The sequence below is a fragment of the Gobius niger genome (assembly GCF_951799975.1).
Source record: "Gobius niger genome assembly, chromosome: 15".
NCBI lineage: Eukaryota > Metazoa > Chordata > Actinopteri > Gobiiformes > Gobiidae > Gobius > Gobius niger.
The window spans coordinates 7,877,629-7,895,088 of record NC_136866.1 but is presented as its reverse complement, the minus strand read 5'-3'; the positions used below and the strand labels follow the sequence as shown (position 1 = coordinate 7,895,088).

Below are 17,460 nucleotides of genomic sequence, written 5' to 3'. Positions count from 1 at the left end.
CCATTCCCAAAAAATGCAGGAAGATCAGCCAGACTCCTGGATTTGTGAAAAGTTCGGAATCTTTTAACAAAGAAAACACTGACAATGAAGAAGCGTTGTATCAGTGGTAAAAAAAAAAAAATATACATATAAATATATATATATCTTTTTTTCAGGGCTACTAAATAAAGGTATGTTTCAGCTGGACCACTATTGTGGTGAAAGTGAGGAGGCAGGGGGTCGTTGCTTAAAAATGCTTACAATTATACTAATAACACTGTAGGACAAAGGGAGATATATGAGATGGAATTTGAGATGGCTCGTTGTATTTATGTGTGTAGGTTCACAGTTTTAACTTTAGTTACATTTTGGAGTGTTTTATGTTGGATTAGAATTAATCAAGAGCAGAATTTAAGGAAGAAATATAACATGCATGAGACTCGTGTGACACATTCAAAAAGTAAAATAATATTGTGGAATGATTGGCTTGTAAGGACTAGCTACTGTGGCGAATGAGTAAAGCAGTTCTCATCTGATTAAAAAGAGAAACGCTTGTCCGTCCAAATAGAAAAGTGCAATCACAGACTGATGCGGCTGCATCATGACTCAAATAATTGGGTGTGGAGCCATTGTTATAGTAACGACTGAATTATGTAAAAATGAACTTTATTTTAAATTAGTGTTTTTCACAAACCTAAATCAACATACTCTATATTTATTATTTTCCATTTTAGAGGCTATGGTTTATATATTAAGTACTAGGGAGTAGTATAAACTCCTTTTCCACACATTATACACACACGTTTAGACCTCAACCATTTAACAGCAACTGAGGTAATTGGTCTCTTAATCTAAACCCAAGAGCCCGAGAACAAAATAATTAACAGTAGAATGAATTTATCAGTAAGTGTTACAGTTTGCGTCAAACACATTTAAGCATTTAAGTTAGCTTTTGGAGGAGCAGTTGTATGTACAGCCATGGAGGCAACAGTAGTAGCACATTTACAAGTGGGCAACATTAACAAGTCTTTACGATTGCTCCGCGGACAGCTGGAGGTGACACACAAGTGTTTGCATCCCTGAGGCAGCCATGTCCTTTCCTTCACATCCCTCCGGTGTTTCTAGACAATCCTATTGCTCAGTTCAGTGTTTGCTACAAGATCAAATTAGCTTCTTTATTGTTGAAGCATGTCTTTGACAGACCACCAGTGGTGGAGCTTAAGAGATGCCATAGTTGTTGTAGTACGCCGCTGTGGCGTCCGCCAACACGGAGATGAGGCTCGTCTCTGAGGAGCTGCTGGGACCAGTTGTGGCGGCTGATGCCACCTGAATATGTCCCGTCACTGTCATGGTCTGCTCAGCGTGAAACCCTGTCCCTGTTGAGTTTAAATACTGGTCAAACTCATTGCGGTCCACCTCACTGAGGAGCTCGGCTTGGCTCAACTGGTCCAGAGTCTCCAGGTGTCCTGTTGTCTCTGGTGGGGGGGACAGCTGACCCAAGTGTCCTTGTGGGATACTGTGGTGGACATGGAAAGAGCTGCTGAAGTAGGACAGTGGAGGGGCAGGCATGAGTCCAGTGTTTGAGCCAGTTTGGGACATGTGAGGGATGTGGCCACAATGGAGCTGAGGCTGAGAGTAGTCGGTGTGGTACGGGGGCGGGCTGCCCATGTGGTTCTGATGCTCCTCTGGACAGGAGGAAGAGGAACAGGAGCTTGTTGAGGAGTAGTAAGCCGAGGGAATGTGCTCGTGGTCCATAGCGTCTAATGGTGACATCTCAGGGGGAGTGGGCAGGCCGTAGGGGTAAGTGTCAAAGCCACTGTTGGTGCCGCTGGTGGAAGCAGCTGGATCTCTGAATGTCCGGACCCCAGGCAGAATAGGACCTGGCCCGGCAAAGCCCCCCGGGCCGTCCTCCTTATCCAAGGGGTGGCACAGGACCCGCTGCTCTGTTAGAGAGTTCTGATCTGGAGCTAGGCTACTCAGTAGGAAACCTGGGTCGACCCGTTTGCAGATGCGCTTCAGCTGCTTCTTCCTGCGAGGACGGTACTTATAGTTGGGATAGTCCTGCATGTGCTGCACACGGAGCCGCTCTGCTTCCTCCACATAGGGCCTCTTCTGAGGGGGAGTCAGGGCCTTCCATGATTTACCTGTGGTTTCAGGGAAAAACAAAGTTTAACATTGACAACAAATTATGTACAGTATCATTACATGAAATGCCATTGATCAAAAAAGATGGTGACCATAAAAAAAGTTATGGGTTACAGATCACAGAAAGAAAAAAAGAAAAGATAATGAAAAAATTCTTCAAGCGTTAAACAATAAACTAAAACATTTAGCATGCCATAAAAAAATATGTGGTGTTCTTAAATTATGCCAATCTACAGACAAGATTATAGAAAATTCTAAGGGATTTATACGACAGAAAATGTGCTTTAATTGTATATTATTTTATAGGTGAACGTCAGGTATACATCAATGTAGCCTAGCCTACTTTTGTTTAATTCTCAATGCTTACAGTGATGTACGATTAATTCGAGAAACGTTAAAACACGGCTTCGCATAAAACAATAGAAATAACCTAATAATAATAATAATAATAATAATAATAATAATAATAATAATAATAATAATAATAATAATAATAATAATAATAATAATAATTTTGTAAGTTTTACCGAGCATCTTGCTGAGTTCAGCGTTGTGCAAATCCGGGTTTTGTACAGCCAGTCGTTTGCGCTCGTCTTTGGCCCAAACCATGAAGGCGTTCATGGGTCGTCGAATTCGAGGCTCCGGACCCTTGTCCACTGCGCTCCTGTGAGGCCCGTGTCCCTCGGACCCATCTCCATCTCCAGGAGGACACTCGAAGGACTCCGGCCATGAGGAGTACGCGCTGATGAGAGCAGCCATCTGCGCGCGCTCTGATCCAAACTTTACGCGCGCCACTGAGTGAAAGTTGTACTCTGCACTTTGAGCAAAACTTCTGCAGGGAGTGAAACTAAGTCTACGCTGACAGACGGACAGTGGATACTGTTTCGGTGACCAACACAAACAGGCATGCGCTCGTGTTGCGCTGCTCGTCTGCTCTGATTCAATGTTTCCTCTGTGAGGGGGAGCTTTATATTTGAGGAGCAGGCTCCTGGAGAAACCCCGCAGGACGCTCGCTCCTCCTTGATGCGAGTCGAGCCCGATGAAAAAAAAAAAAAAAAAGAGAAATTTCAACACTACTCACAGCTTCAACCTGTGGAACAACAAACCCGCCCAAAACCTACACTTACAGGCAGCTCTTCTTTTGTATTCTCGTCTAAATTTAACTCAGTGAGACCAACATTTTGTAACTTTGGTATTTTTTCTATGACAATAAATTCCGGGAGAGAAACCAATCTAACCTGTTCTGACATCGAGCGTAACGACGAACCTTCAGTGGAGTTTTCACGTTTCTCCACCACTCAGACTGAAATGGAGGCAAACATGCTGAGGCACAAATTGGTGAATTATTTAGATCACACTTTTGCCCCTCTCCATACAGATTTGGTAACTGTGTTTTGTAATTGTGAACCCATGTGTGGGTGACAGCAGAGATAGAAGCTCAACACAAATCTGTTTCCTTCACTGACTTAAGGGTGTGCACAGCAAGTCCTGGAGTTCCTGTTGACAGCAACCACAGCTCTGAAGTAGCCCACACACTTAACACTGCTACAGTCGGGTCATATCGAACACAGGAGTCTGAAATGTCCTTACCGATCACAATGTAATCAAACATACAGTCTGCATGCTCTTATTAAATACACACAAACAATGAATAGGGTCTATATATGTGAGACTTGGCAGGAACAGGATATGACACCTGAAGCCAGATTGTGTTTAAGCAAATGCCTTACAGATAGATAGAGCTGCACGTCCTGTGGCCTTTTGAGTGGGAATAAAACAATTCCGATTAGTGAGAGTCTGCTTATGCTGGGCATGTGGGAGCAGAGAGGCTGTTGCTAATGTAGGTTATGTGTAAACTTTTACTTTTTAATAAAAGAGAACGTCACATTATCATGAGCACATAAACATTGTGAGGGATGAAACAGACATTTCTTCATCTCTTTATGGTCATGTGTTGTACTAGGTGTGGAATACCAGACAGTTTCCTTTCCTCTTTTGAGTCATACCTCCTACGACATAAGTTCAACAGTCAAGTCAAAGGCATGTTTTTCTTCTACATCTTCCTATATAAATAAGGAAAACGCAAACAACATTGATCAGTTTAGTTTAATTAATTGTTATTCTAATTTGTCAGGCAAAACATTTCATAAATTCAAAATCCATATTTCATTTTGATCTGTTTTGTTCCATTTAAAATAGAGGTTTGTCAATGGAAAACTTTTGTACAATTAATTCCCAAACACATGGGAAACCAGTCTTTCCTGATCCATAAGCTCCATGATGAATTAGACAAATAAGCTCTTCTTCATGATGAATTGTTTTACTGGGATACCAAAAACTTAGTGTTTAATATGTCCCTTGTAGTTTATTCTGATGCTTTGGCTCGTTTCTTTTTCTTCTTTTTGTCTTTCTTGGATTTCTTCTCAGCCTCTGCGTCTTCTATAATAACACATTCCTCCTCATAGTGTGTCTCTGTCTCATTCACCTCAGGTTGCACATCACCTTTGGTCAATACATTTTCATTTAATGCTTCAGTGTCCTTTTTATGTTTCTTATTCTTTTTCTTTTTAGGTGGAGGAATTTCCTCCTCTGGGGTCAAAGGTTGCTCAATTTCATACGCTTTTCTTTTTTTCTTCTTTTGCTCAGGATTTACATGCTCGGATTCATTGTGTTCCTCTGATACAAAAGCTTTCTCCTCAGACACCTCCTGGTCCGTCTTTCCCTTCTTTTTCTTCTTCTTCTTCTTCTTGGACTGGTCTGTGCTGCTGTTATTGCAGTGCGCAGGGCTGCTTTCGCCGCACTGGCCTGACATCTCGCTTGTGTCAGAGCTTAGGGCCTGTCCACGAGCCTTTTTCAAACGGGCCATCCGCTGTGCAAAGTACTCCTGCATGCTGAGAGTGCTGGTCACAGTGTTAGTGATGGACTCTGTGTCTAGGTCATGGGAGGCTTTAACCGTGGTCTCCTCTTTTTCTTCCTCCGAATCGCTGCTGTTGCTCTCCTGGACAAAACAGAACAACACAGTGAGGATTTGGTGTTTAGAAATAAACGGCACACAATAGTGAATGTGGGAGTACAAGTGTCATCTATCATCACAGAGAGATTAACCAGTTGAGCCCAAAAAAAGACGAACAATAAAGGATCACTCAAACATAAGCTTGTCCCTGCATGTCTAACATAACGAGACACATTCATGTTATTCTTGAAATACGGTTATGTTTTTGTGTGGTCAGCCATTTTAATGCAAACCATGTCTTATTTTATAGACAAATAAGAGCTTTGTGTTATTTTTCAGTTTTTGAGTCCAGTAAACGCATTTCATCAGTGCAATGGACCTTCCTGCTTATAGTCGTTATCCCTGCAAAACATTTCACGCTAAATGTGTAACAATTAAACTTATTTAAGATTTGTACAAATGTGTGCAAATTTTCAAATTACACTTTATCCACTCACCTTAAGGCTAAGGATTTACAACATGTACATTTTAACTCTGCAGTGTGAACATTTGTCACCTCATGTCCATGCACCATTTGTCTTCATTTTCCTAATGGTCTACTCAATGCATAATGATTTGTCCAGAAGAATACAGACCTCCTCCTGAGATTTGCACTAAACAATGCCACCGCTTTGAGTATTACCACTGTGGACAGCATTTTTCAAACCCTACAGATTAGAGATAAATTGAAAATATGGTGTGATGTCAAGGCTCTTTGTGGTTTGGCCTTTAAGCCTTTACATTCACATTACAGGTCTCAAAGATCATTTATATGGACAGGAAAACCAATGCACAACCACAAGACTTTCATGATTTCTCTTCCAGTGATTTCACAATTAGTGATTCTTCCAAGTCTGAGGAGAGTTTCAGAAATACTGCACAGCATCAGTTTTAATGGACTAAAGTTGATAGTTATCAATAAGGAAACTATTCCTGTTGTCCGCTAAAGACTACATGGGTACTCTATATATTAAAATACACAGATCTTATTTGAAGCAGATCTTAAGAATCAAACACTATTCAAGTCGAGCTCACACATAATATAAAAGACCAACTTCAAACAAAGGTACATAGCCATTGAGGTGTATAGCAATTATATTTATATATATAAAAAAAGTTCCCAACTTTCCAGAGAAAATCTATACTTCCCGTTACTGCACAATGGCATCCTCTACCTGGGAGAGCGGGTAAGGGCTCAGAGCTGACAGCGCCAAACAACTTGTAACTGGGATTTGGGAAGATGGCTGGGGGCCACTTTAGCACTGCCTGTGAAATTACTCTCTGGAGAGGGAGGGGTGAATGAGTGAGAGTTAAAGAGTGACTGAGAGAAACCTCTTCATCTGGAAAAATGTATGGAGTCCTGTGCACGTCTAGCCGCCTGGGGACCTCCATTAGACTGAAGCACAAAGTGCTGCGCTGAGCACAAGCCGAATACATACAGACGGCTGTAGATCTGCGGTGCAGTACAAGTGTTGGGGTTTTGGTTGGTCTGTGTTTGATGAAAAAGCTCCTGAGTAACACAGGTCCATGTTATGATCAAGTTATTATAACTCACAAATACGAGACTTAGTTTGTGTGTGCTCCAGTGAACAAAAGACTAATTACTTTAAAATGCCATAAAACGCACATACAATAGTGTTTAGCTTTAGTGATTTTTCAGCATTTTGAGGTGCACAGTGCACGAACAATACAGACCTCTAAATGCAGCATCAGTGATTAAGTGGAACATCAAGTTGGAACAAACTAAAATTGTTTGGAAATAAATATCATGTTTAAACTAACATTTAATGCTGGTATTTCAAGAGTTGTTCAAGGTCATACAGCTCAAAAACCCAGTGTATGACTGTTGACAAAATGCCTGAAATAGACAGTCCCCAGCCATAGCACAGGGGGCTGGGAAATGGCAGACTGAGATCACACCTATATCTAGCCATGTCCACTCCTCCTCCTCCGCCTCCTCTCAAACCAGAACCCCAGGAAAAGGATGCGCGGTGAGCGCTGTGTGCAGCTCTGAGATAAGGCTCCTTTGCAGCAGAGGAGCGGCCTGGCTGGCTATATGGCCCTTCCTGCGCTGCACTCCCCGGCGGGGGCTGGGTCTGGCCTGCAGAGGGCCCCAACGAAAAGGAAGACATTCAACAGGCTACCTCCTTCAAGACTCTCCAGTTCTGTCTCTGCTAATTTAGACAGTCGAAAGCCAACGCTCAGACAGACGCCAAGATACCAAGGCCAACACATTTAGCAAGTGATGCACTGAGGCCAGCAGTCGTCATGATGGGACAGATTCAGACAAGCCTGGAGAACCTTAAAGTTATAAAAGTTGATTTCCTCATTATAAGAACTTTGTCCAAAAGTGTAACTAACATTGCCTATAGCATGTTAGTTACACTGGTTTTGAGCTTTAAGTAGGGGACGAACAAACACAAATCTCTAATAATTAAATGAATCCTACATATGACTCCACCAAAACACCATGGCAACTACAAAGTATAACCCTTTAACATTATTGCTCATTGTATCGCTTTGCAATACTAAAAGACTGTTTTCTACTTTCTATGTGAAGTGAGCCACTGGTTAGTACTTCAACAAGCATTTGGTATTGCTGTAGCTAGTCATTTATTTTCTTAAAAACTGCCTGTTTGCATTATTCATATTTTCTCATCTTTCAATAGTTTCTAGCCAATATTGGTTGGGTCTGTAATTGCCTGAGTGTGCCCTCATTGTCCTGCCACAATAATAAATTTGGCGATAGTCGAGGTCTATGGATCAGGCCCTGATTAGCCAGCTGTCTCTCCCTGATGAGAACACAGTCCAGCAGCCCATCCTTCATACGCCTGATGTAGGTGGACAGACAAACAGGTGGATACCTTTCCCCAGCTAAATAAGCAAACAATTGACTTGGCCACTCGATTCTGCGACAATGCAAATGTTTGCGTATGCTCCCTCCCTCTCTCCTGCAACTAATTTAAAGTAACAACGAGGGTGAAGGACGACTGTGCCCCACAAGAAGCTCCTACTCTATTCTACCGCTCTTCTAAATTAGCAGGTACTTTGGTGAACGGACAGTGCAGACCAAGAAAATGGGTTTGAAAAATTGCATTTTGTGCCCAGTGTGAGAACGTTTATCATAAAGTACAAATGAAGGAGGAATTATGCATGCAGTAACGCTGCCCAGTGCTTGTTCAACATTGCAAATGCTTGCAGACAAAGCCGCCCTTAAGTGTACAGGGGTCTCCCCCGCCCAAACCCCAGAGAGAGGGGAGCAGTCATCATTTTCCCTGCTGTGATTTATTAAAGTCAATGATTAAATGGAATACAGCGGTTGTAAACAGCCAAGAGGGCTGAAAATGTTCGGACAGTAATTACCACAACCAAGTGTATTCCAGTGTATTAGAGACTCACACTTTTTATCTAGAGCTAATCTGTACGTATCAGCGTGCTGGCATTGCCAATGGTCCACGGTCTGCCACAGAGGTAGTCGTGTAACAAGACTAGATTTATCAAGTGTCACCTAGACACTAGTTTTGGTGGTAACAGTAAAATTACCATCAGACAAATTTGAGAGATTTTACTCAGTAGTTAAATGTGGGTTTCCTGTAAATGACAAGAGTTGAGAATTTCTGTTCACATCTAACTGGATAAAGGAGCATACAGTGCAGAAATTAAAGTGTGTCCTGAGAAAGACTCCAATAATCCCTTTGTCCAATGGACCATGTCGTCCTTTTATTATGCTTATTTTACAAAATATAACTTAACTTCTTAATTTTAGCTGCAACTTGATAGTTGTAAAATAAACTTGAAACTGCATCTTAAGTAAACTCAACATTCATTGGCAGACTGTCGCCTAACGAAGACATCTACCAAATGGCAGGAGCACAGTGCAGCGTGCACTTCAGGACGGAGGTGCCGGGGGAGCCCGGCTGACGCGTGATTCTTCATGTGGACGGCGCGTGGGCTGGAGAAAACTCAACAGGTGCCACCCGACGATGCCTAATCCTGGAGCCTTTGTGTGGAGCAGGAGTGGGAGTGGGAGAGGCCGCCGGGGTCAGGCCGACCCAAGAGCGGGGTGCACCATGCCAGCCCAGTGACTGGAGCTCTGACACGTCAAAACATGGGTTGCACCACATTATACTCTGCTTGCTTTTTTGTTTGGTTTTACCACAAATAATTATGAGTTTAGTAAGTGTTGTTTTTTTGGAGCATTTGACAAGAGTTCAAGAAATAATGTGTCTTTTATTAAAGACATTTTAATTTTGTATAATGCAACAAAGCAGAAAGAAAATAGGTGAGAAAATATAACTGTGCCTTGTTTCTACCTTTCATCTGAGCCGGCAGCTTTAAAAAATGGCCAACTTTTGTTGATATATGAATCGGCGGGGAGTCTATTTATCAGCCGGCCCTCTGTGGTCGCCCGCTTTGGTCCCTTAAGTCACAAGTCGCGTCGCTCCCCTTTGACTGATTAATTAGCCAATCAGAGGACATTTTTCACTGGGCGGCAGAATGGTTTATTTCAGCTAATGCCGGGCTTTCCAGTGGAGGCCCGCTGGAGCCTCGTCGGCTCTTTCAGCCTGCCTGAGTGGCCGGGCGCAGGGGCAGGGGAGATAAATCAAGCTGGGCTGGCCCTGTGCGCGCCTCCCTTAACTAAACCCCCCGAGGAGGGCACAGGAGGAGGACACAGGACGGCCAGGGGCACTGCTCGCCCGCCGATAAGCACTGGGAGCACAGGGCTGCCATAGAGCCTTCATTTAGAAGTGGCCAAGGCTTTTTGATATCTCGGCAGAGAAGGTCTGTCATTTGTCATGCTGTGAGTAATTGTGTTGAGGGGCACAAGAGGAGGCAGGAGCAGGAGGAGGCTCACAGGCGTGGGATGCGTGATGGATCACACTGAAGCCTGTAGATGGACAGGTGCTCCACCACAACCCCATAACCCTCACTGGACACAGTAAATGATGACTTTAGACATACGTTTGCAGGTGACCATGAATAAACTGTAAACATCACTAACAACTAACTAAACCTACTCTGGGTAAAAAGGATTATTTCAACCAGTGAAGGCCAGGTATTTCCAGCTATAAACAAAATCTTTGAAGTAGCTACACAATCAGTGTGCGTGTGCATGAGCTTCTGATGCAAGTTTCAGTTTCCAACAATCCGAATGAAGATTAATAATAGAAGATTAAAAATACCGGTAATGTTCGAACACAGTGAATGTTGGGTGCAAAAACATGGTCTGCCGAGTTCCCTCTGCTTTTTTAGCTCGAGCAACAAACACATTTATGTAACAATATGATATACCTTGTACGTCCATGAAATTATTGCGAGATGTTTCATATGTTTCATGTTGTGGCCTTGGGCAAGACACCTCCCACTCCTACCGATATACAAAGATAGTGTGTGAGAGCGATTGGTGATGGTCAGAGAGGCAGATGGCGCAGATTAGCAGCCTCACAAGCATCAATCTACCGTAGGGCAGCTGTGGCTGAACACGCACTTTGTTACACCAAGTGTATAGAGGGAATCACCGATTACAACAGTGCAGTACTTTAAGAAGTTTTTTAGACTTGTGTAAAAATGTAATTCATTATTGTAATATTGTTGTTATTGTTCACTTTCTAAAGGAAATAGGAAATACAATAGTTTGACGGGGGGAAAAGTAGTGGATGAACAGATATAGCATACAGTATAATAAACGCTTTGGCTCAGTATGCACTATGCCGCTGTAGTGACCTGCTGTAAACACAGATCAGAGATGCCCTCACAGGAGCACAATGCCTTCAGTGACTGGTGCCTCATCCACAGCACCTCAATGCTGCCACCGCAGAATTCAGCAAGCCCTGACACAAAACCTCTCGAGGAGCCATTGTACTGAATGTGTGCATGCTTTTCAATATGGTCAATGGTGTCCCTCCTGACTGTAAAATAACAACCTATAACCCAACGATTAGCTGCTGGGGCGCAGTGGCCATTGTGATTGTATGGCTCTTTGTCTACATGGGATGGAATAGTATACTTTTTTTTAAATTATATTTCTTAATTTTACGTTTTTTTAATCAGTCAATCATTATGTTTGCCAACGGGACAGTGTACAGAAAGCATTCACACACACACACAAATTACTATGTAGTATGTAATATTTGCAGTTTAATATTAAAATATTTCACTGAATAGAGGTCAAACAGCTGTTTTATATTTTTAAGTGTTGGATGTTTGAAGTGACCAACCACAAAATCAGTGAAGAAAACTTTTTTTTTTTTGCCAGTGTCATCATTTCACTTTTGCACAACATCTACAATTTGGCCTTGCCTTTGATAATGCTGCTGGCAGACTAAACTTGATGTGAGCGCTCCTAGGCAGAAGTAGAGAAGAGAGAAGTGAGGAGGAGAGTAGAAGGGGCCAAATCCTTTAACTGGATTTAGATGCTCTTGCCACCATCAGTGGCCTGTTGGCAATGTTTAGCAGCACACTGTGACAAGGCTAATCTGGAGCCATAGGCCACTGAGCAGCCAGAGCCTGTGAAACTGGAGTGATGGCAGCGTCAGCAACACTCATTACCAGGACAGACATGAGCCAGGACACAAAAGTGTGTGTTCACAACCTCACTGATTAGAAGAATACTCAAAATAATCTCTTAATATTTTGTGCGACGGAAACACCTACAGAACTTTAAACCAAATGCATTCATCACAAGTTTGCACAACAAAATGGGGGTCATTTATCAAGACAGGTGCTGAATAGCCAGAGCAAGCTGAAAAACAAAATGTTGTTTTAGGGGCATGTTGCACCTAATTTAGCAAATAAAATAACCTGCAGGAGTAAAAAACACACAAATGAATCCACTTTAGCATGTGCGACGCATTTAGCACATGAGCAAACACTTGGTAAATGACCCCTTATGTTTTACAGTATCTGATGTCAGTGTGGTCTATAGACAGCACTGGCACGTGGCTCTAATTTAAAGAGTTAAATTGTTACATATGCATGTTTTCTGTTAAAACTGCATACACAAAGCAGATTATAGATTAAATCCCTGTTATGTAAGTGGTTGATCAAATCCAACTCACACAAAGAATTATACTTTACGGCACAATTGCACTCATGTCTGATGAACAAAAACTATTACATTTTCCATATTTTTCCTCTCACCTGTTCTTGCTTCTTGGTGGATTGACCCCTTTTTCCGAAAATACAGTTGAGATCTTTCTCACTTCTGGAAGAGAGGTCCTTTCCTACAACATAAAATATAAATAAATGATATCTCCTAGTCTGGGTAATTATCAGTATTTTTTTATATTAGTGATAATTTAATTATTTACAAATATAGATAATTATTTCAGTTTGTGAAAATGTAATGGAAAAATTGGGAATGTGTGTGGTTTCCTTCTGGCTAAAAGAACAAAACAAAAACCAAAAAATGCTTAAAAGAAAAATAAACTTGTGGCTAGTCTGCCACTGCACACCTCCGGAGTCCCATTTTCAGGGCAGGCCTCAAAGACTCCTGAAGCACACGGGCCTCTGTCTAAAGCCTGGTCCTGTTCACACAGCTGCATCCTCTTCCTTCAGCCTGACCCTGATAACATTTGGTTATTTATTGCTTTAAAATCTCCATCGACCCTTGTCCTGCCTTTGAAAGACACTCCCAAGACATGTCTAAGAAGTAAAATCAGAAAAATAGGCTGAAATTCAAATTAGATGCCGAAGGGACAGTTATATTTGGCAGAAGCAAAGTAAAATCTAGTGCAACTGTCCCCTTTCTGACAAGGAAGTGTTGAAACAAATAAACTAATGCCAATTAAGACTGAATGGCATTGTCCATGGAGTTTAAAATGTGAGGGTTGCTGAATGAGGAAATTACATTCACTCTAAAAATCGCTTTATTCTAGGAGATGATTGAATAAAGACACTTGAAAAGGAAAGAAAATCTATAATACAATACACATATTAAACTCAATATTTCTGCAGAGGAGGACAGTAGATTAATAATAATTTTATCTAAAGATGGTATATGTTTTTTTTAAATTAGTTAAAACTTAAAGTCACAACAGCGAGGGCGACCTCAAAGCACCAATGACGTTGGGCTGTGGTTTCTTTCTGCTGTGACAGGTGATGGATGGAGGCAGCAATTAAATGTAGGTTACTGGTTGAAACCGCGGGCCCGCTCCAATGCTGTGGAGATTTTGGTGTCTTTCCCCACAAACAAAGACAATCCATCCTCGGCTCTGCCAGTATGAACCTGCTCTGATGAGGAGATCAATAAAAAGTTTCCAAATACACATCCAACCTGTGCAGGAAAAAAAAAAGAGAAAAAAAAGCAGCATCTTGTACTGGTCCCACTATTGCCATTGCATCACGACCCTTACTGGTCACGGCAGTCCATTATACTGTGACATGAAGACAACCCTCCTCGCGTCCAAAGCAAGCCCCAGAATTAGGAGACTTAGGGATTCATGACACTTTCTTATAACGGCATTTCAAAATCTTGATAGGTACTGATTTTTAGACACACTGTAAATGTTTACTAAAAAGAAAAGACTTTGATGATGCAGCTTCTTTGGAGAGGCAGTGATACCAATTTGTCATTAGCAAGATGAATCTCTGAGCCCTGTTTGCGATGCTCAAAACAGTAAGACAAGAGTTTAGGGCTCACCATTTTATTTTATCTATTTATTTATTTTGCTCACATGGATCAACCCTGATGTTCAACTTCTCATCGCAAGTCAAACTAACATGTCTTCTACTCATCTGAACATAGACGAAATCGATTTTCTATTTCAAACTCCGCTCTAAAGCACCAGATTGCCTCAAGCCCTGTCGACTAAAAAGCATCATGCTGATGAAAATGGATTGCAATTTGCATGGATTAAACTTAAATTTTACTACTAATTTAACTACACAGTCCCAATGATTATCCCAGCTCACAGCAGACAGAAACCACAGCAAAGTACTTGACCTTTGTTTCCACGCTGAATTAATAGATACCTTCAACTTTCTCAACTTCTCAGGTAACAAGCTTAACGGTAATGCTATTCCTAAGCATAACTTGGCAACGGCTACAAAGAGCGAGGAGCCGGTATCTGAGCAGTCGATCGAAACATGCAAACAGGCATGGCCAAGATTACTCTATGGTAACTGGTCACCATGCCAAACCATAGCCCACACGACAGTTATGCCACAGCAAACAAACACAAAATCTACAACATACAACACACATACAATTTATTTTTGCTTAATGAAGAAATGTTTTTTATGTAGTGTAAATATTTTTGAGGAACACCGAGATCTAGTTCTGAAGAAGCGGAAGTCTTTTAAGTGATAAATCCAATGTGTTGGCATCGTACAATGGCCATGGCAACAACCAATGACATAAGTGACAAGCCATCGTGTTGAGTTACATGCATAACTGTGTAATTGTACCATGTAAACCAAACAAGTTAAGTATTAAGTTACAGGGAAAGATTTAGGCAATACTTTGCAATTATTTTTTTAACCTTGGAAAAAGTTGATAATCAGTATTATTATTCTTTTTCATTTTTCTCACTTTCGTAGCAGGTGATTTCTTTCCATTCACAATTTCTTTATACAAGTATATAAGTAGTAGTTCTATATAGTATGTAGGATGTGTTTTGGTGGATGTAAAGTTGCGACCAGTTTTGCTTAAAAATCTGTGTAACATTAGTGACTTCACAAAAAAAAAGCACAGCTAATTAATGAGCTAGCGATCTGTAGCCCAAACACAAAATTCCTTAAGTTATCAGTCAGCGCACTGGCCTTGACCACAACATTTTTAACTTCCTGACTTGTAAAGTAATGAAAATACAAGACGGCTTATGAATATCCTCCCTGGCACAGACTGGGCTCCATGACCCGGCACAGGCTGGCAAAGTCTGAGGTCAGCGCCAAGGCTTTGAATATGTGATAAAAGGGGTGTCTGCGCCTAAGAATGGATGTGCTAATCTTAAATCAGGGTGGAAGGCTCAGTCTGGAGAAGGATTTCCAAGTAATTCAAGTAAGACATATAGGGAGAAACCACAGTTGGCTAGTGAACTCACCTTTAGTAAATTTCATATAATGGACCCTCTTTTTTCCAGTTTTGGACTTCTCTTCCAGGCTAAACCCTTTTGGCTCCTCTGGAGGACATTCTGAAAAAATACGTATTAAATATGACTCATCAGCTGTCAAAAAGATAACTTGCTTCAATTATTGTTTATGGTTTCCTCTTCCTCATCATGACAAGAATGATGTTTGTTTGTTTATATGACACTGGCGCCCTCTACTGGCAAAGAGTAAAACAAGAGAGTACTGTACCATTATTGGTGCTTTGACCATGACAACTGTTCAGCTGGGCTAAAAGATCATTGAAATCATCCTGGTGGGCAATCCATTTATCCTGCAAACACACACAAACTGCATTTAAAAACTGTTTAGATACCAGTGCTCATCTCGCTGCAGCTCATTCTCAACTAAAGCTACCTGTAAACTTTCATCCCATCTCACATGCATTGCTAGAATATACTTTTGGAATATGAATTAACTCAATGTCAAAAAACTGGCTACTCCCTGACTGAACACTTCTAAAAAAAAAAAAAGCCTTGTGACACGCAGGAAATTAACTGCATACCCTATAAAAAGACACACACACAAAAAAGATTACCTCATGACTGGTGTTGGCTCCAAGACCATAGCCATTATTTTTAACTTTGACTTTGATGTGATCTGTGGTGCCTTGCTCGCTTCTCCCAAGGCCCTAAAACGTACAATAACAACAAAAATAAACAAGAAAAATAATCAATTTCAATTTCAATGCACACAAATAAATGAATTACTATGAGGCAAATTGCACTGCGAAGTACAGGGGCTAAAACCCTGTATCTTCAGCAGGTGTATGGCCACTAATTCAGCTGAAAACGCATCCCATCACTATTCAATTTTCTACAGCATAAAAACAGCAGACATTAAAAGAAAAACAGGATAAAAAAGTTCACCTTGCCCTTGGACCAGCCCATTCGCTCCAGCATCTTCTGACCAAACTTGTTGTCATCTTTGCTCCAGGCGCTGTTCCTCGGGTCAACAGACCACTTCTGTTTCCTCCGGGCTGGACAGACAGAGGACACGGATGTTCAGGACACAACAACCAAAAGAACAGGTCAGTTTTTTACACGTGGGAACATCGACTAGTAGTGATATAACATTAGTGACATCACCTATGAAGATAATCACTAAAAGTCACTCGTTAGTTATAGACATCAGTTTTTATTTTCGGGTTAATACGCAAACAACCCGCCTAGATTTCCTGCCAGTGACATTAAGCATAAACAAAAGGGAAAACAAACACCGAAACCGTGACAAGATCTGGCTAACACGTGTGCGGAATCAGCTAATGCTAAAGAAAACAACATATTGGTTTGGAAAGTTGTGGGAACACGCACTCAAAATGAAACCTCCCAGTATGGCACATAACAAAACACCACACGGGGATAAAACGTTGCCGGAAAATGAGAAATAAACCATGAAAAATAAAACAAATCTTACGTTCGGCGAGCATGGACATCTTCGGGTCCTTAGTTGGAGGAGCCGGCGAGAAAGCTGACCGTAAATATGCCAGAATAAAAATGTGACAGAGTGTTTTTCATTGCGCTAAAAACTAAGAAGTAGCCACTTACTTACTTTAAAATAATTTTACTCAAGTAGATGTAAAAAGTAGTGACCTAAATATTTACTCAAGTAAGAGTAAATAAAAACTGTGAGAGTAATGAGTAACTGTGAAAGTCTGAGCATCACAACATGAAAATAAAGTGAAAAACTGAAAAGTGTTATATTATTTATTTAAATCATCATGAAGAATTAACCAAACACGGAATACATCGACATTAATAGGCCTACATTTGCCATTGAGATTTACTCACAGTGGCGCGACTTTCTTTTTTTTCTTTTTTTTTACTCAAGTAAGAGTACAGATAGGCCTACTTCATTTCAATATTACTCAAGTAGAAGTAACAAGTACTGAAAAAAACTACTTGCAAAAGTACAAGTAGTACATACATACCTCTGCCCTACAATTGCCATTTTGGCCAGCAGGGGGAGGCCTTGCCTTATAAATAAATACGTCTTCTTAACAACATGCAACAGGTTAATGCCTGAATGATCTCCTGGCCCCTAATAAAAATGCCATACCCCTGTCCCGAACACACACGCACCCAGATACACACACAAGATTCAAGATTTTGTATTTGTCAAACCATGTGAATGGTTTGAAATTATGTTTCTCTCATCCTTGATTGTGGAGCGGAGGGAGGGGGAAGAGGGGTGGGAGGGAGGGCAGAGAGTTCAGCTTCCCGATGGCCCTGTGTACG

At 41.3% G+C, this 17,460-nt stretch overlaps 2 protein-coding genes across 2 annotated transcripts; both read right to left on the bottom strand.

Annotated features, from left to right (window-relative positions):
- Positions 1-659: 659 nt before the first annotated feature.
- On the bottom strand, positions 660-3,078 carry sox7 (SRY-box transcription factor 7). Its single transcript, XM_079571659.1, has 2 exons — positions 2,652-3,078; positions 660-2,123 (listed from the first exon to the last, which is right to left on the bottom strand). The coding sequence occupies exons 1-2, from the start codon at positions 2,881-2,883 to the stop codon at positions 1,198-1,200; spliced, it is 1,158 nt and encodes a 385-aa protein (XP_079427785.1). The 5' UTR covers positions 2,884-3,078; the 3' UTR covers positions 660-1,197.
- Positions 3,079-4,265: 1,187 nt separating this feature from the next.
- On the bottom strand, positions 4,266-16,697 carry pinx1 (PIN2 (TERF1) interacting telomerase inhibitor 1). The gene is made up of 7 exons (XM_079572440.1): positions 16,640-16,697; positions 16,093-16,202; positions 15,762-15,854; positions 15,416-15,497; positions 15,160-15,249; positions 12,257-12,339; positions 4,266-5,122 (listed from the first exon to the last, which is right to left on the bottom strand). The coding sequence occupies exons 1-7, from the start codon at positions 16,656-16,658 to the stop codon at positions 4,490-4,492; spliced, it is 1,110 nt and encodes a 369-aa protein (XP_079428566.1). The 5' UTR covers positions 16,659-16,697; the 3' UTR covers positions 4,266-4,489.
- Positions 16,698-17,460: the final 763 nt, after the last annotated feature.

Bases quoted from the DNA above. Each gene is read 5' to 3' on its own strand.
- sox7 (XM_079571659.1), bottom strand. From the start codon at position 2,883: ATGGCTGCTCTCATCAGCGCGTACTCCTCATGGCCGGAGTCCTTCGAG. The intron at 2,124-2,651 runs GTAAAACTTACA...CTGAAACCACAG, and splicing joins TGAACTCAGCAAGATGCTCG to GTAAATCATGGAAGGCCCTG.
- pinx1 (XM_079572440.1), bottom strand. The intron at 15,498-15,761 runs GTAATCTTTTTT...GTGTGTTTGCAG, and splicing joins GAGCCAACACCAGTCATGAG to GATAAATGGATTGCCCACCA. The intron at 5,123-12,256 runs GTGAGAGGAAAA...TGTTTTGTCCAG, and splicing joins CCACCAAGAAGCAAGAACAG to GAGAGCAACAGCAGCGATTC.